Source organism: Dermacentor variabilis, chromosome 5, assembly GCF_050947875.1.
Source record: "Dermacentor variabilis isolate Ectoservices chromosome 5, ASM5094787v1, whole genome shotgun sequence".
NCBI classification, from domain to species: domain Eukaryota; kingdom Metazoa; phylum Arthropoda; class Arachnida; order Ixodida; family Ixodidae; genus Dermacentor; species Dermacentor variabilis.
This window is the reverse complement of record NC_134572.1, coordinates 47,628,147-47,650,946: the sequence shown is the minus strand read 5'-3', so window position 1 is coordinate 47,650,946 and position 22,800 is coordinate 47,628,147. Positions and strand designations below refer to the sequence as shown.

The following is a 22,800-nucleotide window of genomic DNA, read 5'->3' as shown; positions in this document are numbered from 1 at the left end:
TTGAGATTAAAGACAGCATTGCCTATACCTGAGCAGTCTGCAGAGCTCCATCCTTGACAGCAGCGATTATCCTTCTCAAGCCAATTTTTCTCGCAGAGTTCCTTGCAGGTCAAGTCAGGACGCAGGCATGTTGTAGCTGAAAATCGATGTAAAATGGTTTCACTAAGATTACTACAATGTTTTATGCTATCTAGAATTGCCCTCACCCATGTTGGGAAGCAGAAATGACCAGTGCTGTAGAATCGCCGTAAATCTGCTTACAATCACAACATAATTGAAAGACGAAACGTTCTTTCCATTTCATATAGTCACTGCACCTTGTATGGCCACACGATAGCATGCTGTTGGGCCACACATAGATAACTACATTTGTCGCGCTAAGCAGAAGAGCACAAAAGGCCCACATAGCCTCGACGGGCACTGCTCAAACTGACAGGGTCGGTGAACTTGCAGCGGCTGTCCCGGCTTTGGGTGGATTACTTTCGTGGTGTCCTGTTCTGCGCAACAACAAAAAAATCTACTTGTTTATTATATAGGAGAACCTCACTGTGCCTTGCAAACAGCAGCCGGCTAGATCGAACTTATGCAAACCAATACGAAAAACCGATGTTAAGGTCAATGCTTGCATAAGTGCTCCTAATTTGTAAGAAAGTTATGGGCCACAGGGGTGCGTGTGAGCGACGATTTAACTGATACTGCCCATTCTAGACTAAACTTCGTGTTGACTACAGCAAGTAATACACAAGAATCGCGCGCTCGAATTAGCCTCTGAAGTTGCATGCCTATACGTGAATACCGTTATTCACGCTGGGTGTTTCCTCTGGGGTGGCCTTATCCATAGACATAAAATCATGCGCCCGAATGCAACTACCACACACTAAAGAAATTGCACCATTAAAGGCATTGTCTCGTCTCTATATACTCGCCACATTACACCCACAAAAACGCCATTTGGGCCAACTAATATTCCCATTATAAGGGGTAAGTCTTTCTTTTAGAATTGCATCCTATAGTTACCTAACGTGTGTTTTGCTGTAATGCGAATTACAGTTTATTTTTACGTCGATATATTTTAATCTGCCTCTACCTTTTCGAGCAGTGAACTGGCACAAACCGCTTGGAAATAGACACTTATGAGTTTTTATTTGCTTCACACGTCTACGTGTCTAAACATCCATAAATTCTGGAATGTGTGTGTTTTCACACAAAACAAACTTTTAACGCTTGTCAACGTTGTTTTTTTTTTGTTGTTGTTGTTGTTGTCCTCTCTTCTTTTGTGCTTCTACTCTTGTAAGACTATCAAATACCGGCTAGACCAAAGTGCCACCCTTTAGCACATTGAAATTCAAGCAAGCGTGCACGAAGGGTGTTCTGCTAATGAATGCACTCATCTTCAGAAATTTCAGGTAATATAAAAGCGCAGAAAGGGTGTTTTAACACCAAATCGACCTTTAAGGATGTTATATTGCTCAGTGTGCACGTGAAATTTGTATTATTCAGTGAAACTTCTTGGCCCTCTCCTACATATAATCTAAATTCGCAAACTCTTAGGTACTATGCAATTTATTACCAACTTTTAGTTCATTAAGCGTGGCCTGCACTCTTGGACATTTTCAGCAGACATGAAACGTACAGAGGTGTTAAACATAACGTATTATGCTTAATATTTTCTTCGTTTATGTTTAATTACTACATATCGCTTCTATAATGCATATAAAATCGATGGACATAAGAAAAATAAATTAATTATTAAGCAGAAAAAAAGGACGAACGCCTTCCACAACGGGGCCTCGCCCCTACGGAGTGCTTGTTTTTTTAACCACGTGTTTAAGAGTGCTAAATATTCTTGGCAGATATGATGCCGTACTACAATTTATTCTTTTTACATCTCATTATTATTTGTTGCCCAATGAAACGCTTAGTGCCGTCGGCGCATTTTCTCACTCGCGTTCCACGCTTGTTTCCATATACTGGAAGTTCTGACATCTTAATCAATTTCCCTGTTTCGTCGCCGTAACTTTACCGACAGCTTCGAAAATTGCAAGTCTATCAATGATGTCTGAAGCGAAGTAGGTCATCGTATAGTCTTCCTGAATCAATAGCAGCCAAGACAAATACTTTAAAGGAAATATAATAGACCAGTATTTAAAACAAACCCGTCAACAATAAGGTTAACATACTCACAAACCTAGCGTGTGATTGTTATGCTTGTGACACAATTACGGCGGTCATTGAAAAACCTCGCCTTTGGAGCGGTATCATGCTGTGCCATGCATCGGCACAAGTAATGGCTATGATGTCCGCAAATGAGCATATTGATTGTTGAACTCCTAGTTCCGCAATTTGTGTAGTTCATTTTGTCCAGTCTCGTGCGCCCGCAAAAATACTGTGGTCTAACAAGTTATTGTGCACGTGTCTGTAAAGAAGTGCGGGTGGATCGAGCCAAAGTGTTCTGAAAACTTTTTTTTTTGCTTATCTGTCTCTCCGGTGGACATATTATCGTGAGCTCATATCACGCGCAACTCTTCTGACAGCGCCCTTATAGGCGCAATTGCTATTGCTAGACGCGTGCGCAACATTCATGCGCCTCTTGCAAGTAATCGCAGGTATGACATGTATCACTATAATATGGCCGTTCTCCACATTCCGTTTCGCATGAGATGGCAGCTTAGTTCGGTTAAGTTAGGACAGATACGAAAAAGAAACTGCGGTGGAGGAAGAAAATACTAATGAGAAATGCCTGTGGTTTCACTTGCCAAAACCACGATATGAATGGCAGGCACGTTGTAGTGTGGGAGTCCTCATTCATTTGGCCTCCTCGGTTTCTTAACGTGCATGCAATGCAGTGTATATGATGTTTTTGTATTTCGCCCACAGCGAAATGCGTTTGGCGGGATTCGATCTTGCGACCTCCTTATTAGCACTTCAAGCCACTTGCCACTAAGCCACAGCGGCGGGTAAAAACAGAAACAAATAAAGTGAACTGGGAGAAAGAAGTTCTGCATAGTGTCTGAATTTTGTAGTGCATAAAGGAATCCTGCTAAAGGCATTTACAAAATTACACAGAAGAAAAACTTTTCGTTGTTTATTTGACATTCGATGATATGCTAAGCGGACGCACACGCTAACTAAGCGGACGCGTGCCAAAGGAAGCCAGATTTTAGTAATCATCCTTTCAGGTTCTCTTCACACCGCAACTTGTCAGCGGAAGACGTGTCTCAGTTTGTTATATTGATACAGGCGTAGATGTGAGTTAACACAAAGCATGAGGGCAATGTGGCAAACACAATCCAGGATTCCAAATACCGAGGCTGAGCGCCGAGCAACAGAACCGGCAAGCGCAGCAGTCTTGTACTTACGAACACACTTTTTTTTGCTCCTGTCCATTGCAGCCCATTCTCCGCAGTCGCACTTCGCACCAAAACTCCACTCCTTATTCAGCACAGCAGTGGCACCCTTTCTTTTGCATTCGTCAATGAACCAATCGCGAACTGAAAAACGGTGACAAAAAAAGCTGTGTGTGTGTGATTTGATTATGGTTTATTGGTTTCGGTGGAGGATATTTGACGCGCTTCTCCAAATTAAGCCCGGTTTGCAAGCACAGACTGAACGAAGCCACGCGAAGAATTCCTATAGCTCCTGCGCAAGTTTAGGTATCAGTAGTAAGGAGCCACAAAAATACGCTTAATATCGCAAGCTTCTGCAGATGCAGCAGGCGTGTTCACAGTGACAGAGGAGCCAGCCATCTCTGAAATTCTGACAGAGCATTTCTTTTCCTTTTTTAAAAAAAATTAAAGTGAGGCATAAGTTTCCACATATTTGTGGCAACGCAATTTCGCAGCGCACATTAATGAGTTTGCCGTCAGTGCGCCTGCCTTGTACACATTTGCGATTGTTAAGGACAAGCGCTGCGTACGTCGAATGATTCATTACACCACGTTTCACTACAGTGAATCTGATAACATGGTATAATAAATGATTTCAAAATATTGGACAATAAGCGGGCGATATTATGCGGAGCTAGAAACGATAAATAAAAGGCATTGCCCTACTGGGCATTGCAATCGTAAGGAATGTACTTTCTCATCACACGTTATTGTATGCACAGAAATTACGTTAATACTAACAACTATTTTAAAGAAAGAAAATTACCGCGTCCTTTATTTGCTCAGTAACAATACGAAAAAACCCACTAGAAACGCGACAGTTCGAGTCTTTATGTACATTCTCAGCGAAGCGCAGTATCCTCGACTGTCGATCAAAGTGAACTGTTGTGCTCTAGAATCACCAAGCATCACCAAGCATGAGGAACGCAAAAAACAGTGCCGGAAATCCAATGTGGTGCCCTTTGCTGTCTCAGCTTGCTTTGTCCCTACTTGCGCTGCCTCTTTCGAACGCAGCCGTGGAACGCGTGTCCAGCCAGGTTTCGTGGAGAAAGAATACGTTGACAAACTGCATGTCAAACGAGACACTGAAAGGTCTCCTTCACGTTAAGTTTGGTTTGGCAGATAGGGGGAATTCCTGCAAAAATTTTCAGCTAGATGAAGTTTCTGTCAAATTTCAACTGGGCAGTTCTATATGGTCCAAGTGGCAGTGGAAATTAATTCAAATGGGGCCAGATTGTATATTCAATCCACTTGCGTAAATCCCCAGTGTGAGAAGGATAAACCGGGACTACACGCTATGTTTTGTTTTTCGTTCTTGATTTTCTTCAGCCAGCGACGCATTACGTGAAAGTTGCAATTGTTTCATGGTACATCTTGAATGTTGCATATTATTACAATGATAGGCTCTGTAAATATGTGAAAAACGATGTTCGTCCACATTGAAGACGGCAAGGCAATTGCTCACCAAAGGTCAGTGAGTGATCGCCCTGCCAACGTTAAAGTGATAACACGTCGGTTTTCATACCGTACTTCTGCGACAATTCTTTTCCCTCCAAACTTTGCGCGTGCGAGTAATTACGATTACGGCTTGCTTCTTATACGCACGTACTTTATCATCATTGTAATTTCTCTTTGTTTGTCTTACTGGTCATTACATTGTACTTTGCTTACGCGTATTTTCTAGCTGGGAGGAAAAAAAAGAATGCGTTCGATATACATAATAGGTGCTTGTGGTACTGTTACGTCCATATTTTATTATTTTTGAACACATCGCAGTGGTGGATGGGAAAATATTTCTTGCCAGTTTTTTATATATATACAAGGTATATATAAGGTTCTACTGACATCCTATTCTGATGTATAGTGCTTGGATTTGTTAGACAATTGGGTTTACTTCGTACTTAATTTCATGACCGCAGTGCGCAACACATACAAATCGATTCTGTGTCCTCTCTAGTGGAATTACATTTCTTTATTCTTTTTTTCAAGGCGCACTGAATATAAGGTACACAGCCCCCCCGCGGAAATTTGGCAACACGCGCATGCATGCCTACAGTCACAGAAACTTACATACACGTTTTCACATTGCACAAATCTCACCAGCGAATCCCTGTTCAAATATTGCGCATTTCAACTCTTTCCGGTACTAGTATCACCTCGATCATTACCAGCGCCCTAATGCAGGCGGTAATGAAACCTAAAATTTTAATTCACCTCTTCTGTTATGGGCCAGCAGTTCGTTCTGTTTGTTCCCACTCAAAGGTTAATTGCAGTGCCAACTATCGCTTCTTCACACGAGGAAAATGCTAGAAGGGTTCTAGTTTTGTTCCAGAGTCCAGTGTTCTTCCAGACGACAGCATTTTCTAACTCAGCGTCGAGCTGCTTTCGAGTAAATTGGAAAAGAACGAGAGAGAGCGGGAGAGAATTAGCATGTTTATTTTATGAGTAAAACTTAGAAAAGGCATCCCTATTTTAATGCCTTGAGGTCAGGCCGCCTCTTGGGAGCACGATCGTGAACAGCTGAAGCTCATCCTCGGTGTTGGAGCGGCAATATTGTTGTTGAATGTTATAGAAAAATGCCTCGGGTACATCGAGGCGCGAACTGAAGTTAGCTCAGAATTTGGCTCAGTAAATGCGAATAACGTAATGAGTAAATCGGAAAAAAAATTCTTCGGTTCATTGTAACATTAAGTGGCGTCCAAGTCAGCGTCTGAGTGGCAGCTCTCGCTAGAATTCTTTACGCACATCTTGACGTCATTGTTGTGTTGGTTGCATGCAGCGAAACTAATTCTGGAGCCTGAAATACGCGGGGAGATTTCGACCCCATCTACATCATCTATAACACACCTTCAGAACATCATGAATTGTTTTCGCTATCTTTTTGGCTACTTCTCGCTCACGAAAAATTTGGGTCTGGCTATTTTTGGGCTACATTTTGAAATGATTTGGCTATTTTTGTTGGGCCATCTGGCCACCTTAAAGACGGCGCGTTTTCCCTCCGCTTTCTTTCATCGCGCGCGCCAGATTGAGCCGCAATCATCGGCTTCCCTCGTGTGCTTTCACTCGCACAAGCAGCATACGATACGCGGCGACGCTGTTATCACCCTTGGACTTTATACGGGACATCACGGCAACGGCGACGGCAGATATGTGACTGGGCTGTCCATATAATTGCTATCGCAATAAAACAAAAACGTAAGAAATTGTGGTATCACTTACTCTTGCAGTTTACCGATAGAGATTCTACCTTTAGGCAGCCACATCTTGCATTGTTAACCCCATTTTCAATGCAGGCGCCATACGTGCACTCGGTGGTTTTACACGTTCTTTTAACTGCAATAACAAAAGTGAACCAAGAATAACTTTTAATAAATGCAATAATCAAGGCACAACACTGTTTGAGTTCAGTGGTGTTGGTAAGAGTAAACATACTATCAATCACCAGGAAAGAAGCAGCGAAATCACATTTTTTAAGACGAAGATCTAACAAGAACCATCTCGCGACAACACCTTTTAGATGGTGTTTACTTATATTAATAAACAGGTTTATAAAAAGCGGTGATTTACAATATGTATTCCAAAGTCGCAGTACACTGAACATTGCGTGAGCAGTGCCATAATTTATACCAGTATGTTCAAGCCGTCATGACGTTTTATGGCTACCGTCGTTTTTATAAAGAGTTGTAAATTTGCTGTACGCTCAGTATCTAGAGCCGATTTTTCAGAAAAGATTATAAATTGGCAACTTAAGCTAAAATAAATTATTGTAGAAACGAGAAAGTCAAGCAGAAACAAGAAATTATACTTACATAAGCACGTTCCCTCTGCAGCATCGTAATACGTGTCATTTCGCTGACATCTACATACGAAAGCGTCCGTTTTATCAGGGACCACTTCACATTTTTCGGTGCCGCAGAACTTGTTCCCGAAGTGAGAGCATACATCTGTGAAAACGAAATCAAGATGATGGTTAAAAGGAATAGATAACCATCTACTATAAGCACCTGGTTAAATTGTACTGCTGACAACGAAATCAAAGAGCTCACTTTCGAATAGATTTATAGATACTGGCTTTGCAGAAATTTGCTTTGTTCAAGTCGGTATAAAATTCTTCTGCTGAAGTAGTAATAGACTCGGGCGCTCTGCGCAACTACCACATCAAATTATCCTATGGTGCGAAAAACACGGATATGGCACATTATATATTCTAATAGTACTATTGGAGGGCAAAGACAAGCATTAGTGTTGTTTATACAAGGCGAACGCTGAAGGCACCAGCTGACGCTAGATCATGGCGGCCGAAGCGCCCCAGCAACAACAGCACTTCTTCGTCGTCGTCTCTTGTCTGCATGTCCTGTTCTGCATCGCGACACTACGCCGCCAGGGTTGTAGCGCCTACCCGACGCAAGCGATTATGGCCCGGCAAAGGCACGCACGTAGGTCTTTAAATGGGAGACATGAACAACATAGCTTCTTGGCTGTACGGACGACGGGCCTGGCTTTTCTGGAGCAATCTCGTACGTCGCATCCAAAAGCTGTCGCAGGATTCGGTAGGTACTTGAATATGACGGCAGAAATTTTTCCGAGAGGCCCACACGACGAAATGGTGACCACAAGAGCACGAGGGAGCCAGGTAAATACCGAAACCTCCGTATGGTGCTTATCGTAATGGGACTTCTGGGAAGCCTGGGAAATCAATGAGGCAATCTGACGGGCCTGTGCTGCCATAGAAATCGCATCGCGGGCATAAGCGGTGTGCGACTGTGTGACTTGTGGAAATAGTGTCCAAGGACAAAGCAGGATCATGGCCATACAGTAGATAAAACCGTCAGTAACCTACAGTGTCATGGCGGTACGAATTGTACGCGAAGGTGACATATGGCAGAACGACGTCCCAGTTCTGAAGATCTGGAAAAACGTACATAGCTAGCATGTCGGTAACGTTCTGTTCAGTCACTCTGTGAGACTGTTAGTGTGTGGATGGTAAGGAATAGCTATTTGATGTTCAGTAGAGCATAGGCGGAGGATGTCATCAATGACCTTTGACAAGAAGTAACGTCCGCGATCCATGAGGAGCTGAAGTGGAGCACAGTGGTGCAGGATGACGTCGTGTAATGTGATGACGGCGAGCTCCCGTAATCGCTAAGCGCGTGGCGTAATCGGTTGCAACTTAAACCCATTTGTTGTCCTTTATTGAGAAAGGGAAATGGTCAAGTAGGTCGAGTCTCGCGCGAAAGAAAGGCTCAGTGAGAATATCGATAGGTTCGAAAATCCCAGCTGGAGCCATGGCAATGGGCTTCCGGCGTTGGGACAGGTTGCAAGCAGTCACATGCCGGCGCATACAGCGGTAGAGGTCGGGCCAGAAGAAACGGCGCCGGACTAGGCCAAAGGTGCGAGTAACACCGAGATGCCCAGCGGTGAGCGCGTACCGCAGTTGCTGAAACAGGTGCGTTTAAGGTGCCGCGGTGCGGCCAGAAATAGGTTAGCACCATCAGGACGCAAGTTGCGTTTACACAGGACTCTGTCGGAAATACCGAAGAGACGAAGGGAAGGATTAGTAGTTGGCGAGCTTAACCGATGCATGATGGTTCGCAGAACGGGATCATGGCGCTGTTTATCGCCAATGCTGAGGAAGCCTGAGATGGACATAACGCCGGTGTCACATTCGTGACCTGTGGCTTCCGGTGGGTCAACAGCGTGGCGGGACAAGCAGTCGGCGTCCTGATGTAAATGGCGGGATTCGTACACTACACATAAAGTGTACTCTTGCAAGCGCAATGCCCAACACCCAAGATGTGCTGTAGGGGCCTTCAACGAGAACAGCCAGCACGGCGCGTCGTGGTCGGTAAGTCCGCGGCAATGGCGACCAAATAGGTATGGGCGAAACTTCGCTATTACCCAAAGCAGCGCTATAGGCACTCTCGCTCCGTGATAGAATAGTTTCCCTCGGCTGTGGACAGAAGACAACTCGCGTAAATGATAATGCACTCTTGGCCACGCTGAGTCTGGTTAGGAACAGCCCCAATGCCATGACCACTAGCATCTATAGGGATTTCAGTGGGTGCTAAAGCGTCAAAATGTGCTAAAATTGGGAATTCGACAAGAGTCTGGTGAGTGCAGTGAAGGCTTCGGCCTGCCATTGTTCGCACGCGAAAGCGACGTCGTTCTTTGAAAGCTCGGTGAGAAGGCGAGCAATGTCAGCAAAATTTTGAATAATGCGACGAAAGTACGAGCATAAGCCTCTGAAGCGGCCAACGTCCTTAGCTGAGCACGGCACAGGAAAGTCTTGCGGCCTGTCAGGGCTCACGCGGCGACCACTGCGGAGCTTCTTCTTGGTACCCAACACCTCCACCGAAATGTTGCGAGGCGGAGGCAAGCACGAATGTTGCTTATGCAAAGCGAATGCTGAAGGTACCAGCTGATACTATAACATGGCGGCCGAAGCGCGCCAGCAGCAACAGCCCTTTGGGCACCACGACATCGTGGGTTGCACCTTAACGAAATGGCTCGTTCACTCGGCCGCGCATCCTTCAATGGCTCTATCACATCTGTTTTGCCGACATCAGCTGACGTCACCACAGAAATTTCTCTACATATCACAAAATTCTGCAATATCCGTGCTAACCCCGTCTTCTGAACTCCACCATCTTGTCTTCCCATGGGATAACAATTGGTGTCCTTGAAGGCAATTGGAAGTTTCCTTTACAAACTTAAGATATGGTATACCGCCCCTAAATCTTTACTTGCACAGGTCTGGTCTCGCTATGTCCTCTCTACATTCTTCATGCAATGCACCTGAATCTATTGATCACTACTTTCTCTCGTGCCGCCGATTTTCTAGACAAAGAAAACTGAACCATTCTTTCTATTGGAACGATTTCACTGGGATGCAGCCACAGGAATGTATTTCTTGCATTTTAGAATTTTATTAGAGAGACAAAAAAGAGTACCCTGCTGAATTTCTAAAATCATAAATTATTTCTATTGCTTCATTTCTTTATGTTAACTTATATCTTTAATATTCTTAAATATATTTTTATTAAACTTCTAAACGGCATTACTTTAGTCCGACGCTCTACTATTCAAATCTAGTCTTTCTTTAATTCTAAACGTACGGGAAACCACCTGCTTCTTGGCCAAACCCCCATCGTGGGTATGCGCCAGTGTTAAGGAGACAAGACAAGACTTCATCGCCTTCGCCTCTTTACTGCATGCCCTGTTCGGCATCGCGACAATATCGCATATGATTCTGCATCGTGACTATGTTGCATATGATTTATTTCCCGGTATTATTCTCCGAGACCATAAGTTCAGGGTGAGTAGAAAGCTTCGGCGCTGAATCCCAAGTAGGATAACGGATCAAATAACTCTATGTAGGGTACCATGTTTGGACTGCTTGGGTATAATTTCAACCACACGTGCACGTAGTTTTTGTTAAGCACGAGTTCTTGCGAAACTGTAGGACCGCCTGCCAAATCACCTGAACCACCGAAGCGAAATGGTAATTAGTGCAGGAATAAGTAGCAATTTCATTCCAATTCATTTCTGTTTCTTTATCAACTTTATCAACGGTGCGCGTCCACCAGTGGTGAAAAAGTCGTAATAAAAAAAAGAATAGAAGGTAACGACATCATTTGCTTAATTACACGGGCCCACAGGACAGGGGGGCACAGTGTGTAGCTATAATAGATGCAGTGTTTGCCCGTTAACTGTATTCGATAACTAGAGGTAGCAGATTTTTGGGCATTTTAGATTTTTCTGCACGGTCATTTTGTAGCCCGCAGATCAGTTTCCTATCGGCAACAGTGTAAAGACTGAATGTTGCACACGCTGCACCGGGCCATTAAATTGAACACAACCTGTTTGAACAGCGCAGTGCGATAAAGTTGAGAGTTCAGGAGAACGCAGACAATCGCTATTGCCATGTGAAATACTTGTGCAACGTCCATACCGAACTTACGCCAAATGCGTTTCAGTGCGAGGGCAGCGAGAGTTGCAGCATGTGTTTTACAGGCAGTACGAGTGAGCAGTTGTTCACCCATTCGATCAGCCATTAGTTGCGAGAGTACTGAAGCTCGCTCGTAGCAAGAGCCTGGACTTCTGATTTTTTAATATGTGACGTGTGATAATCCTAACCCAAAAGTTCCTGACCCACCATGCGTCGGTATCGAGTCCCGTAAAACTCCAAAGGCTAAGATTTTTTTCGCGACTGGTCTCGTAAATTGGGCTCACAAATACTGCACATTACACTGGTGAGCACATTATTCTAATTCGAAGTATGAACGTAGCACATACTGCGCTCGTTCCCTAAAAAAAGAAAGAGACACGTAGGGATTCGCTGCAGCCTGCAGCTGATGATTCGCGATGGGATCGTGACAACGGGAAGGCTACACCTGAAAGCTTTGTCAAACTGCCAAAATCTATAGCAAAACGCCTGCTGAGCTCGAGGTCCCGGGTGCGATTACCGGCGGACGCACTTCCATGGGGACAAAATGAAAATACGCTCGTGTGCTCATATTTTTGTGATTTCAAAGAATCCCATGGGATGAAAATGAACCTAGAGCCCTCGCCACGGTATCGCATTTAGCCCCGGTGTTCCTTTGTGACTCCATGAATCAATAAATCAATACAAAGAGGATTAAAAAAATTCCCGGACACTTTTAATCTTTACCCACCTTTGTGATTTAAATTCTGTCAGCTGTTCAATACAGCAACCGCATGTGTGTTCAACACACAAGTGTTCACTAAAAGTGCTTTGCCGTACACGCGATGGCTGCAATAATTATAGCAAGGATAACTTAATCGCTCACCTGGTGTTGGAGGTGCAGGAGGATCTTGCAGTCCGTCATGAGTAATATCTTTGCTCGCGCACCCTCCGATGAGCGAAATAGCGGCAACGAACAAAGTAAGACTACGCATCTTCACTGTCCCGAACCACCGCAGCTGCCACACCTTTCACGGCTGCACTACAGGCCGGTGCTGACGCCTCAACATATGTCACCCGGCGCTATGGTGTAAGCTCTTATCTCAGTGGACGTTTGACCTATATCGTTTATGGTGTGCAGTCCTTTATCTGCTGCCAATCAGCCCTCGAGAGATTGAGCTCCGCAGTTCCGTTGCCCGACGCCCTTCACCTTGCCCTTGCTCCTCGCCATTTGAAAGTTATGCGCTTAGATAGCACGTAGTAGTTGAGCGCGAATAATTCGTTAAACAAGCGGCGCGCCGCCATTTCAGTGGGAGAGGAAACTGAATGGGAAGAAATAGGCAAAGAGGTCAAGTAGACATCGTTTCGGTTTGCTACCATCTGCACGGAGGACGGAGTTAAGGAATGAAGAGGACGAAAGAAATGATAGAAAGAAAGAAATGAAAGAAAAAATAAAAAGAAAGACGGCAGTTTCGCCACAAGGGAGAAGCAATGAATGCGATAGCAACATGTGAGAAATTGCACAAAGTGTAAGACTTGTAACTGCAGTGGCAGTATGAATTCAAATAAAAGAAAACTAAGTAAAAACGAGCTTTTGTACAAGAGGTCCTCTGTTTGAATGCTACCATTAGAAAACTTGATTTATATTTATTAATTAAAACCACCGTCTTTCTTATTGATTTTGCTACCACTTTTTCGTACTGGGTATGTTTCAAATCTGTTTCCCGGGCCGATCCCGGAGTTTGAGGCTCAAGCTCTGTTATTGTTTCGCACTTTTAATGTTTAAGTCTAAGATTTCAGGTGAAAGGCATGCGCTGTCAGTGTTTTGTCTCATGACATTTCTTTGTGGGCTTCCATTCTCAAAATTCCTCAGGAATAATTTTCTCAGGAATGTACGACCCGGTATGAGCAACGTTATTGATAGAATGGTGTGCCAATATAACCCGCATATACCGCATGTCGTATAGCTTAGAATGACATATAACATACATATACCTAAATACATACGAGATCTCACGACAATGGTGGCGACGACGACGGCAAGAATTTGCTTAGAGTGTCCATATAATTGCTATCACAACTGGGTGTCGCAAAGGTGTCGCTTTGTTTAGAGGTGCACTAGGGAGTCTACATGCAAGCGCTTGCACGTAGGCTGCCTAAGGTGCACGTCAAAACAATAGCCGCTCACTGAGGTCTGTCGACTCGAGAACTGAAGCAATGAGCGCATCGCTTTCTGCGGCTTTTGAAACGTGTAGTTACTGTCCTCCAAACACCTTGGTCACATAGAATACTTTCGTATACAACTGCCCTTATGTGGTGCGTAGCAGAAGGCGCGGCCGTCTTATATCGGAAACTGGATGCACAGGAGACGTTAAATAAAGATGGAGGACGCTTAATCTTCGACTTTAAGAGTGGAACAGGACAGCATTCAAAGATTCCTGACTGCTTCTCACGTTTCCATACAACTGCAGCTTATGTAACCGTAATATTTACCGAGAAACGATGGCGTCGAACACTATGCACGAAGGCGAACTTTATGGAAGAAACGAGGCCTCTCGAGTGGACCGATCTTCTGTTATTGTTTCACACTTTCAATATTTCAGCCAGATTTAACATAAAGGGCATGCACTGTCGGCGTTTTGTTTTATGACATTTGATTGTGGGCGGTCATTCTCACAGTTCGTAAGAACAGTTCTGTAGATATTGTAAGACAAGGTATGAGCAACTTTAATTATAGAAGAATAAATTTACGACCTTAAATATATATATATATATATATATATATATATATATATATATATATATACCAAGTAATTTTTGCTTACGGGACGCCCGACTCTGGACGCGGACAACGGATCTTCTGCGACAAGGGGCCGTTAACGCTGTCACGTTGAAGCTCCTCATTGCCGCAACTTTGGCACGAAAATGTGCTACTCACCTTAATGAGCAAGTGTTTCAAACATGGGCACATCCAGGTATAAGCGACAAAATAAGGTTTCAAACAAGCGTTTCCACTTTGTCCTTATAGAACCTCCAGCGCGTGTTGTTGTTTTTATGCGGAACCATCAAATGGACCATTGAGCGAAAAGGCAGGAGTTCCGTCTGTGGCAACGAAATGGTACCTGAACTCGTATTGCCATTGGCTGCGACGCCACGTGACGAACTGCACCTAGACGGAGCAGAGCAGGCGAAAGGGTATACTTGCTGTCGCACTGACGCGCGAGGTATCGCGTGAGTGGAGAGGGCATTGCCGCGACGCCACGTCGCTCTCGCTCTCGGCACGAGCGAACTTCGACGGGGCACAGAGCCAGAGTGTCCTAGATCACAGGCCTGTGCACTCTGCTTTATGACGTGAGGCTACGTGGGCCGCCATTTCCTCGGTCAAGACCGGCGTGACGAAAGCCGGGACGTCAAAATCACCGCGGCTTACTGAGGAGCGTCCCCATCAGCTTCTATGGCAGTCGAGCAAGGTAGCATGACGTCATCGATCGAAATGCGCAAGTATTGTGCTATCTGAGAGGCGTTGGCAGAGCGGACGAAAGGGAACACCTGCTGTCACACTAGCGCGCAGGTGTTGTGTGAGGGTAGAGGGCATCGCCAGTGGGTGGACAGTGGGGATAGTTTCGGTATTGGCAATAAAGCGTCGCCATGACACCGGTAGCCAAAGCAAAACTCAATAACTTTTGCTTATGTGGCTCTATCTTTTCAAACTACGTGACAATAAAGTGAAGTGGTGCAATTATGGTAGGAGTAAGATGTGCTTCTGGCTATTTTCTTTTTCGGTGTCTTATATTTTTATTTTGCCGCTTCATTTGTGTTGCGCCAATTGGCGGCGCTCTCGCTCTTATCGCTTCGGCTGCCATTCCCGTAGTCTGCACGTGCCGCTTTCTATGCACGTGCACGTTTTTTTTCCATATGCTTTGTAGTTTAAAACTTTCTTTCTGTGCCTGCGAATGTTCCGGTAATGTCAGAAAAACTGAGAAAAGGATACAAGGCTTGCTGTGCGGCTGTGTGAGGTGGCAACTCGGGGAGCAGCACGAGAACGAAATATTTCCGTTTCCCAGCGGACGAGAGGGAAGCACACTTCTTCTGCAATCGTTATGAAGAAACAAGCGCTGTTCATCAAAACAGCTGTAAGAAGAAACAAAAGATCTTCTGCGGTTGTTTTCAAGTGAATATCTTTTTTTTTTCTAGGAGGGAGGGGGGGGGGGGGTTGGCGCACTTTTTTTTTTTGCGATATTGTAAGAAACGGAAGCTACTTCGCCGAATGCTGCTAGCTGACGCGCAGGCGGAAATTTCGCTGCGGTATATGTCAGCGGTTACTCTTCGTTTATTTTCTAGAGTAGAAAACTTGCAATTTATATCGGCCCAAGGTATTTGAATGCTTGCTGCAGAAACTGCTTACTCTGAAGAGCATTCCGCGACCAGTTTTTTGTTATTACCGCCTTTGAATGGTCATGAGCACGGCAGAAGGAAAAAGAAAAAGATCAATTACGTAGCAGTCAGCGTTTTCGTTTTGAATTACAGGAAGTTCTAGTTACCTAAGTGAAGACATAGGTTAGCTTCACTTTTCAACCTTTACCTAGAAGGGCAGAGTTATTTAGTCGATTCTTCGTACCCTCAACTTTCGTTTCGCCTTTAAGTGTTCTTTAATCATTTGAATTATGGGTTTTTACGTGCCAAAACCACTTCCTTATTATGAGGCGCGCCGTACTGGAGGACTCCGGAAATTTTGACCACCTGGGGCTCTTTAACGTGTATCTAAATCTAAGTAGATGGGTGTTTTCGCATTTCGCCCCCATCGAAATGCGACCGCGGTAGCCGGGATTCGACCCCGCCACCTCGTGCTCAGCAGCCCAACACCATGGTCACTGAACAACCACGGCGGGTTTCTTCTTTAATAATGACCACGCGGTACTTTGCCCAGTTTTTTCAGATGTGACATATGGCGAACTTACGCTAAATAAGGTAGAAATTTGGCTGTCATGGGGACAGGTGTACAACCGCTACGGCCTGTGCTCGGACCGACCCTATCGTGGTCAGTGCTCGAGTGGAAGAGGGGTCCCTGATCCATGAGGGTAAGGAAGTTATTAATGGTTGCCAATCTGCGCTTCTGTAATTCATTATTTTAGTACGAAAACCACCTGACAGGTGACGGCGCAAGCGCTATGAGCACGGCGAACGCTCTTTTCCTCGTCGTTTTCTACGGCGCCGAGTGCCCTGTGATGTTAGGCAGCGAAATTTGCTCCACGTGCGCCAAGAAACCGCGTGATAATCAGTTTCTCGTTATCGCTTGTTCATCTGCGGTGTGCGAGATTCCCGATTAGAGGCTAAACTAAAAGCCGAACAGTTTTCGCTGACATTGAGCCCATTCACTTTCTTAAAATGAGGCGCCTCGCTTGGCGCTACAGCATACGGCACGGCGAAGCCACTTATTGCCGCGCGCTGCCATCTTATTCCTAAGTTAGGTTTCATGGTTTGTAGCAGAAATTCTTCCGGAACAAAAATTCCAAAGCACAGTTGCCCAGTAGCTTTAAACTATTGGGAAATAGTCTTGCTCTTATGGGTATCTTGCAGAAAAATCAAGCCAATGTAAATAAGACGCGCAGTTATCTAATCCTTAAGAAGCTGAATCAAAACTTTCATCGCTCAATAAAACTTGCTCTAAAAACTGATGCCTACTATTCTCAGCCAGCTATTGAGAAACCAGCAATGCTTAACATGTTGCAGGAATACATGGCAGCACTAAAACATGAAACCTTGCTTATAAAATTTTGGGGAAGTATTTATACTTGAAATCCTGCAGCCAAATATAATCAGAACTAATCTGCAGAGATTAAAAGCACCAAGTTACCAAAACAATTCCGTTTTTTGTCACGTGCACTGGAAATTTGACAATTAACGGGCTTTTCATTTCGTGTTTCCACAAACGGGAAGCGATGTCGTATATGGCACGCATGTGTTGCCGATGTAATTCGCTTTAGAATGGTACATGACACCGAAGCATAGACAGGGCGCTGCGCTTGTCCCGGATGCCTGTGTGTAGTGTTCCTTGACACAACATGCAGCTTCGGCGAAAATTTGCCAACTAACCTGAGAAGATGTTCTGATGATGCATTTGTCTTTACAGGTTCTACACTGTCGCAATGAGGCCAAAATCGTAAAATATAGCCACCAGATCCTACAGACGTCATCAAGCGTCTGAGAGATGATACCAAAGAGAAAGAGCTGCCGAAAGATTACCGCGAGGGAAGCAGTAGAGAAGTTGATGTACGTATGTGATCTTGAACAGAAAAAAGTAAGTTTTCACACAGATGCGTTGCACACAAGTTGTAAGAAATTAGAAGCCGAAGGATGTTGAAAACAAAATCTGAAAAGAAAATAATTCAAGCAGTGTAGCAGACTACAAGCGGAATGTCGTTTCCCCCTCGCGCATCATCTACGCTAAAAATTTTGTGCTGGGCAGCTATTCATTGTCATTTGGAACAATATCGGCGCGATAGCCTGTTCGCTGCCTTGAAATTGCGTTTTCATTGCAATGAAATACTTTATTGCTGTGGACATCTACTGAAAACATTGGGGTCCTTTTATGCATAAACTCGCGTTCATTGTTTTTATATTGTACCTGTTAGTACTTGCGCGTGCTAAAGTGTCCTTTTTTAGTGTGATCACTTCATGTATCTATTCAAGCAAATTTCTGTTGTTTTATTCTATCAGTCAAATGTTGTGTTTGGAGGCGTACTGCTTCCGACCTCTCCGTTTCAGCTCTATTTAACACAGGCTATCAACTAGCTACCGCAGAAATTCCAACCTTTCAATACGCCAAAGGGAACGGCTATCTTATGAGGAGCAATGCTTCCAGAGCAGTAAAATTTTAATAAATATCGTAGCACGCCACATGAACTCACAGACAAACCCTGGTCGCTTCTTTGTCATATCTGTGTCATCTTTGTCATATCTGTGTCGTGCAACTGCGAGTAGTATCACTCGCAGTTGATACGAACAATCTTCAATGACTAGAACGTAACGCGTCATGCAAAATGTCATGCGTGGCATCACACGAGATTTCTCCACTTTTTTTATTAAGTAAATGTGCATGAGCTTGACACCATGAATGATGCCTCCTGCTACTTTTCACTTAAGCTAACAACACATATCAAAGATAGGTCATTTCAAACATACAAACAAACAAGAAAATAATATCAAATTTTAAAAGAGTGAACGTACTAACGCATAGTTCACAGGAAGATAGAAATGGCCTAATATACGTCTCAACACATACAATTTTCACAGCAGGTAAGCACCGGTAGCAAAAATAAATTAAAATTAATTGCACTGAGGTCACTCTCAATACACATGTAGTTGAAGCAAGCGCAGGATACAATACAATATTTAGGAAGTTACGTCATCCTGAATAATTAACATACAACACTTGCCGATGAATGGAATGCCAGTGATAGAACCATATATATATATATATATATATATATATATATATATATATATATATATATATATATATATATATATATATATATATATATATATATATATATCTTGATACACATCATAACATTGCACGAACTCATAGTGAATGACATAAGCGCCTTAAGTGCTTGTGCAAGCGCTTTTATCAAAGCAAACGCGGCTGCTCTTCGGCTATCACCAGCACGTATCATTTTCTACTAAAATCAGAGCACCTCGTAGCTTTTAGGAGAGCAGCTCTATGCGATAGGTGCAATGCACTTTTACATTGTGCACTTGGCGCAGGAGGTCTTTATCGGGGGACGATGACGCATGTTGCACATGATGATGTTATATCGCTCCCAAGTTGGCGCACGGAAGTGTCATCGCTGACGCACGCAGCAGCGTTTCATACAGCTTTGTAAAAAACATAGAAAGAAGCGCAACGAGCCATATCTACTAAGTAGACCAGTGCTCTTGCTTCCTCGCCCATCAAACAGAAATGCTATAATGATGACGTAAAGTCGTAGCGCGGCTTCAGAAACCTGGTGGAAATATTAATCTGCTCTGCTGCGCAGTTGCGTCTACAGACGTCCCGGTTAATCTCCCCGGCATTCCCACCCCATTTTTACCTGTCTAGTTACAGCAGCATCCTCGCGCAGATATTTTGACTTGAGCAGACCTTACTTCCTGTCAGGTTTCCACTCCAAAAACTGTACGTGGATCGTTTTAGGAACGATTTGGATTTTTGTCGACGATATTTCAGAAAAAGAAATTATGCTGTTGGCATTATTGGCAGTGTTGCGACCGGGCGTCCTTTACGTCACGGTGGAGTAAGGAATGTGGTGCTGGGCCTGACATTCAGGATGTTTTTAAACACATCTTTCTATTTACCTTTTGTACAACCCATAACAATGATGCAGAAAAGATGCTCAAGTTCATCCTATAGCCGTCAATTCTCTAACACCAAGCGTCCGTCTCGTATTTTAACACGTCCGGCGTCCTGGTCCCGTCACCTTCCCACCATCTGGTGTCAGGAGATGGGTGGCAGCATCCCCCGGAAATCCATAGGTTTGCAGCCTTTTTGCTCCAAGGAGCTTCGTCCAAAACGCACTCACGTCCTCGTGCACGAACAGGGAAAGAATGTAATATAGGTCCTCGACTGCAGAGAAAGACACCATGAAGTCGCCTGAATGAATGTCCCCTTGCAAATTGCCCGAACCCGTTGGGCGATGTCCAACTGGTCGCCGTCCAACTGGCCGCCGGGAATCACCGCATGGTCTGCAGTTGGAAAGGGCTCCGACGAGGACGTTGGCTCGTTTACCATTGTCGCGTTCTCCGTGAGCGACTGGTTTGGCGAAGTAAATGCCCGATCACAACAGCACCAATGAATACTGGCGTACTCGTAAGCGTGAGTGTAAGCGTAAGCGACTGGCGGCCAATGTGCAACAAGATCGTCGTGAGAATGCGACGTTCGACAGGAGTGTGCACAGAACTATTTGGGAATCGAACAAGATTCTCCTTTCACAGTGCACATGCGTCGTTAGAAAGAAGCTCCAAGATTTCCATCGCAATGAATGAATTAATGAATGAATGAATGAATGAATGAATACATTTAGTCACTACTTGCGATTGAATGTATTGACGACAATCAGGCTAGCGTAATTAATTCTGTTATTACGCCAGCCCATTTCAAGGTAGCAAACCTAGTCGTCATTTGCATGAGTCACCTACGCTCAGAGGTGTTCAAAAGCGGTGGAGATGATGTCACCACAGTGTGGAAGCTACGAAGCCTGACTGGCTGAGATAACCAGCGATAGATAGATAGGGACGTTAGCAATAGCCCTGACGTCAGCCTCCGACTAGCATCCAAATGTTTGAACTCGCGTTTGTGTTCCACGTGGACCTTCAACGAGGATCTCGCAGGTGTCCGCATGCAGTTGCGCTGACGCAAACGCTGAATGGGCAGTCGTCTTTTCAGAGCCGAACACGCGAGCTCATGTCCACAGGCGCCATTAGTATACAGGCGATGCCTCTTCATGAGTCCGAAGTTCTGGTTGCCAATGAAGCCGAGGGGAGTCCTTTACTTCGGCTTAGCTATGCCGTAGAACACCAAGGCTTGCCCGAACTGCTCGCCGAGTGAGAGATAAGTGTTGAGTTGGTGTGAAGAAAATGCAAACAGTAGACCAAGGGAGCAAGAACAGAATAAGGGTATGCCGAGGGTATCGACTTCATTGGTTATAGCCACATGAAGCCAATAGACAACGAAGCGTAGGAAAGCATGTGGGCCATTAACAGTTGTTCTAATTGAAATGTAGAAATAATAAGGAAACGGGAAATGAATGCGAACGAAGAAACAACTTGTCAATAGTGAGAGCTTTCACCTTTCGCATTACGCGTGTGACGATTTATTGGCCCGTTGCTTAATCCTAAAGTTCAGATTCAACGTGACGGCAATGGCTGAAAGGATGTTCCACATGTTTCTACAGCCATGAAAGCGTGTGAGGCTGGCTGACACTCCTAGGGCTAGGTCTGGTACGAATACACAATACACAAGAAAGCGGACGGGTAGATATCCGTCGCCGTAGCTCAAACGGTAGAACATGGCACGCGTCATGCGGAGGACGTGGGTTCGGCTCCTACCAGCAGCGAGTGCTGTTGTCGTCCCCTACCACTTCGCTATTTCTTATTTCTATTAAACCGACTATTATTGTAACGTATGCTTTCTCGAGCTTCGTTGTGAGAATTGATGTGTTTATAGTAAGACGAAGGAGGTGATTGCTGAGGTGCAATCCACACAACCTTATATGTTAAACCCTATTTGCGCAGTGACGGTGACAGTTGCCACTTTGCGATGAAGGTAACTTTATGCGACTTAAGTTTCCTTTCTTGCCCCTGTGAAGTCTATCCTGTCTGCCTTCTTTCCCAGTCATACAGCCTGCACTTGGTTATACTTTTGCTCTAAGTCACCGATCCTCGCATGGAAGGATGCATACCCAATGTCCGTGTCGCTGTACCACTGCGAACTGCTTTTAAAATAGCTGAAATGTATCCCTTCACCAGTGATAATCCTTCATGCATATAAGAACTTATAATTATGGAGTAGTTGGCGACATATTGTGCTTGTTTCCAATATTCGCAATCGTCAGTCAATGAATCAATGAATCAATCAATGAATCAATCAATCAATCAATCGATCGATCGATCGATCAAGCAAGCAAGGAATAACTCAATCAACTGCTCAAGTTGTGCGTTTTTCATGCACGCCCACTTCTATACGCGTCCAGTGCTGCTGCAGCTGCTGCTACTGGCGATCATGATGATGATGATCCTGGCGAATAGATTTCCTCTCGAAATGGTTTGGTGGCATTCCCCAGCGCTCCAGGCTGCTTATGCAACTTTATGTTTAGAATGTGTTGTAATTTCCACTCCGTACTGTTTATAAAAGCTGACAGTCACTTCAGCTCACGCTAAAGAGGATGAAGGCGAAAGCCTGCCCGCTCACGAGACATTCATTACATGACTGAAGTTTTCATTTCAATGCGTTGTTACTTCCTGTTACTTGTTTGCTCCCGCCAAAGGTCGTGAGTTTGAGTGCCGTAATTATATATCCCTGAATTAACTGCGCCTAGTATGAATTCGCCCTAATTGATACCAAAGTTCGCGGCTTCGACTCGCACGAAAGCTCGAACATTCGAGTGCCTTAATTAACTCTGTCTTAATTACTAATGAATTTATTCACTTCATATTAATTGACACTACAGGTACTGGGTCCGACTCTCGAACTTCGAAATGTCAATTTGAATCGAACTTGAAGATATGGCCTTTTCGCCCATATCTCCAAGTGGGCTCGACTCCCACCAAAGGTCGAGGGATCGACTCCCGCCGAAAGTCGTGGGTTCGAGTGCCTCAATTAACTATATTTTAATTAACTCTCTCCTAATTAACTTGCCTTAATTAACACTAAAGGTCGTGGCTTCGGCTCTCACCTAAGATCGTGGGTATGAGTGCCTTAATTAACTTCGC

The 22,800-nt window shown here is 44.4% G+C and overlaps 1 protein-coding gene across 1 annotated transcript in view; it reads right to left on the bottom strand.

Annotated features, from left to right (window-relative positions):
• Nucleotides 1-12,393, bottom strand: part of LOC142582545 (uncharacterized) — a 386,945-nt gene extending 374,552 nt beyond the window's left edge. The window contains exons 1-5 of the mRNA XM_075692387.1: nt 12,197-12,393; nt 7,196-7,330; nt 6,606-6,719; nt 3,360-3,491; nt 29-136 (exon numbers count right to left, since the gene is read on the bottom strand). Coding sequence (XP_075548502.1) covers nt 29-136; nt 3,360-3,491; nt 6,606-6,719; nt 7,196-7,330; nt 12,197-12,305 — 598 coding nt within the window. The 5' untranslated portion in view covers nt 12,306-12,393. The remainder of the gene's footprint in view (nt 1-28; nt 137-3,359; nt 3,492-6,605; nt 6,720-7,195; nt 7,331-12,196) is intronic.
• Nucleotides 12,394-22,800: the final 10,407 nt, after the last annotated feature.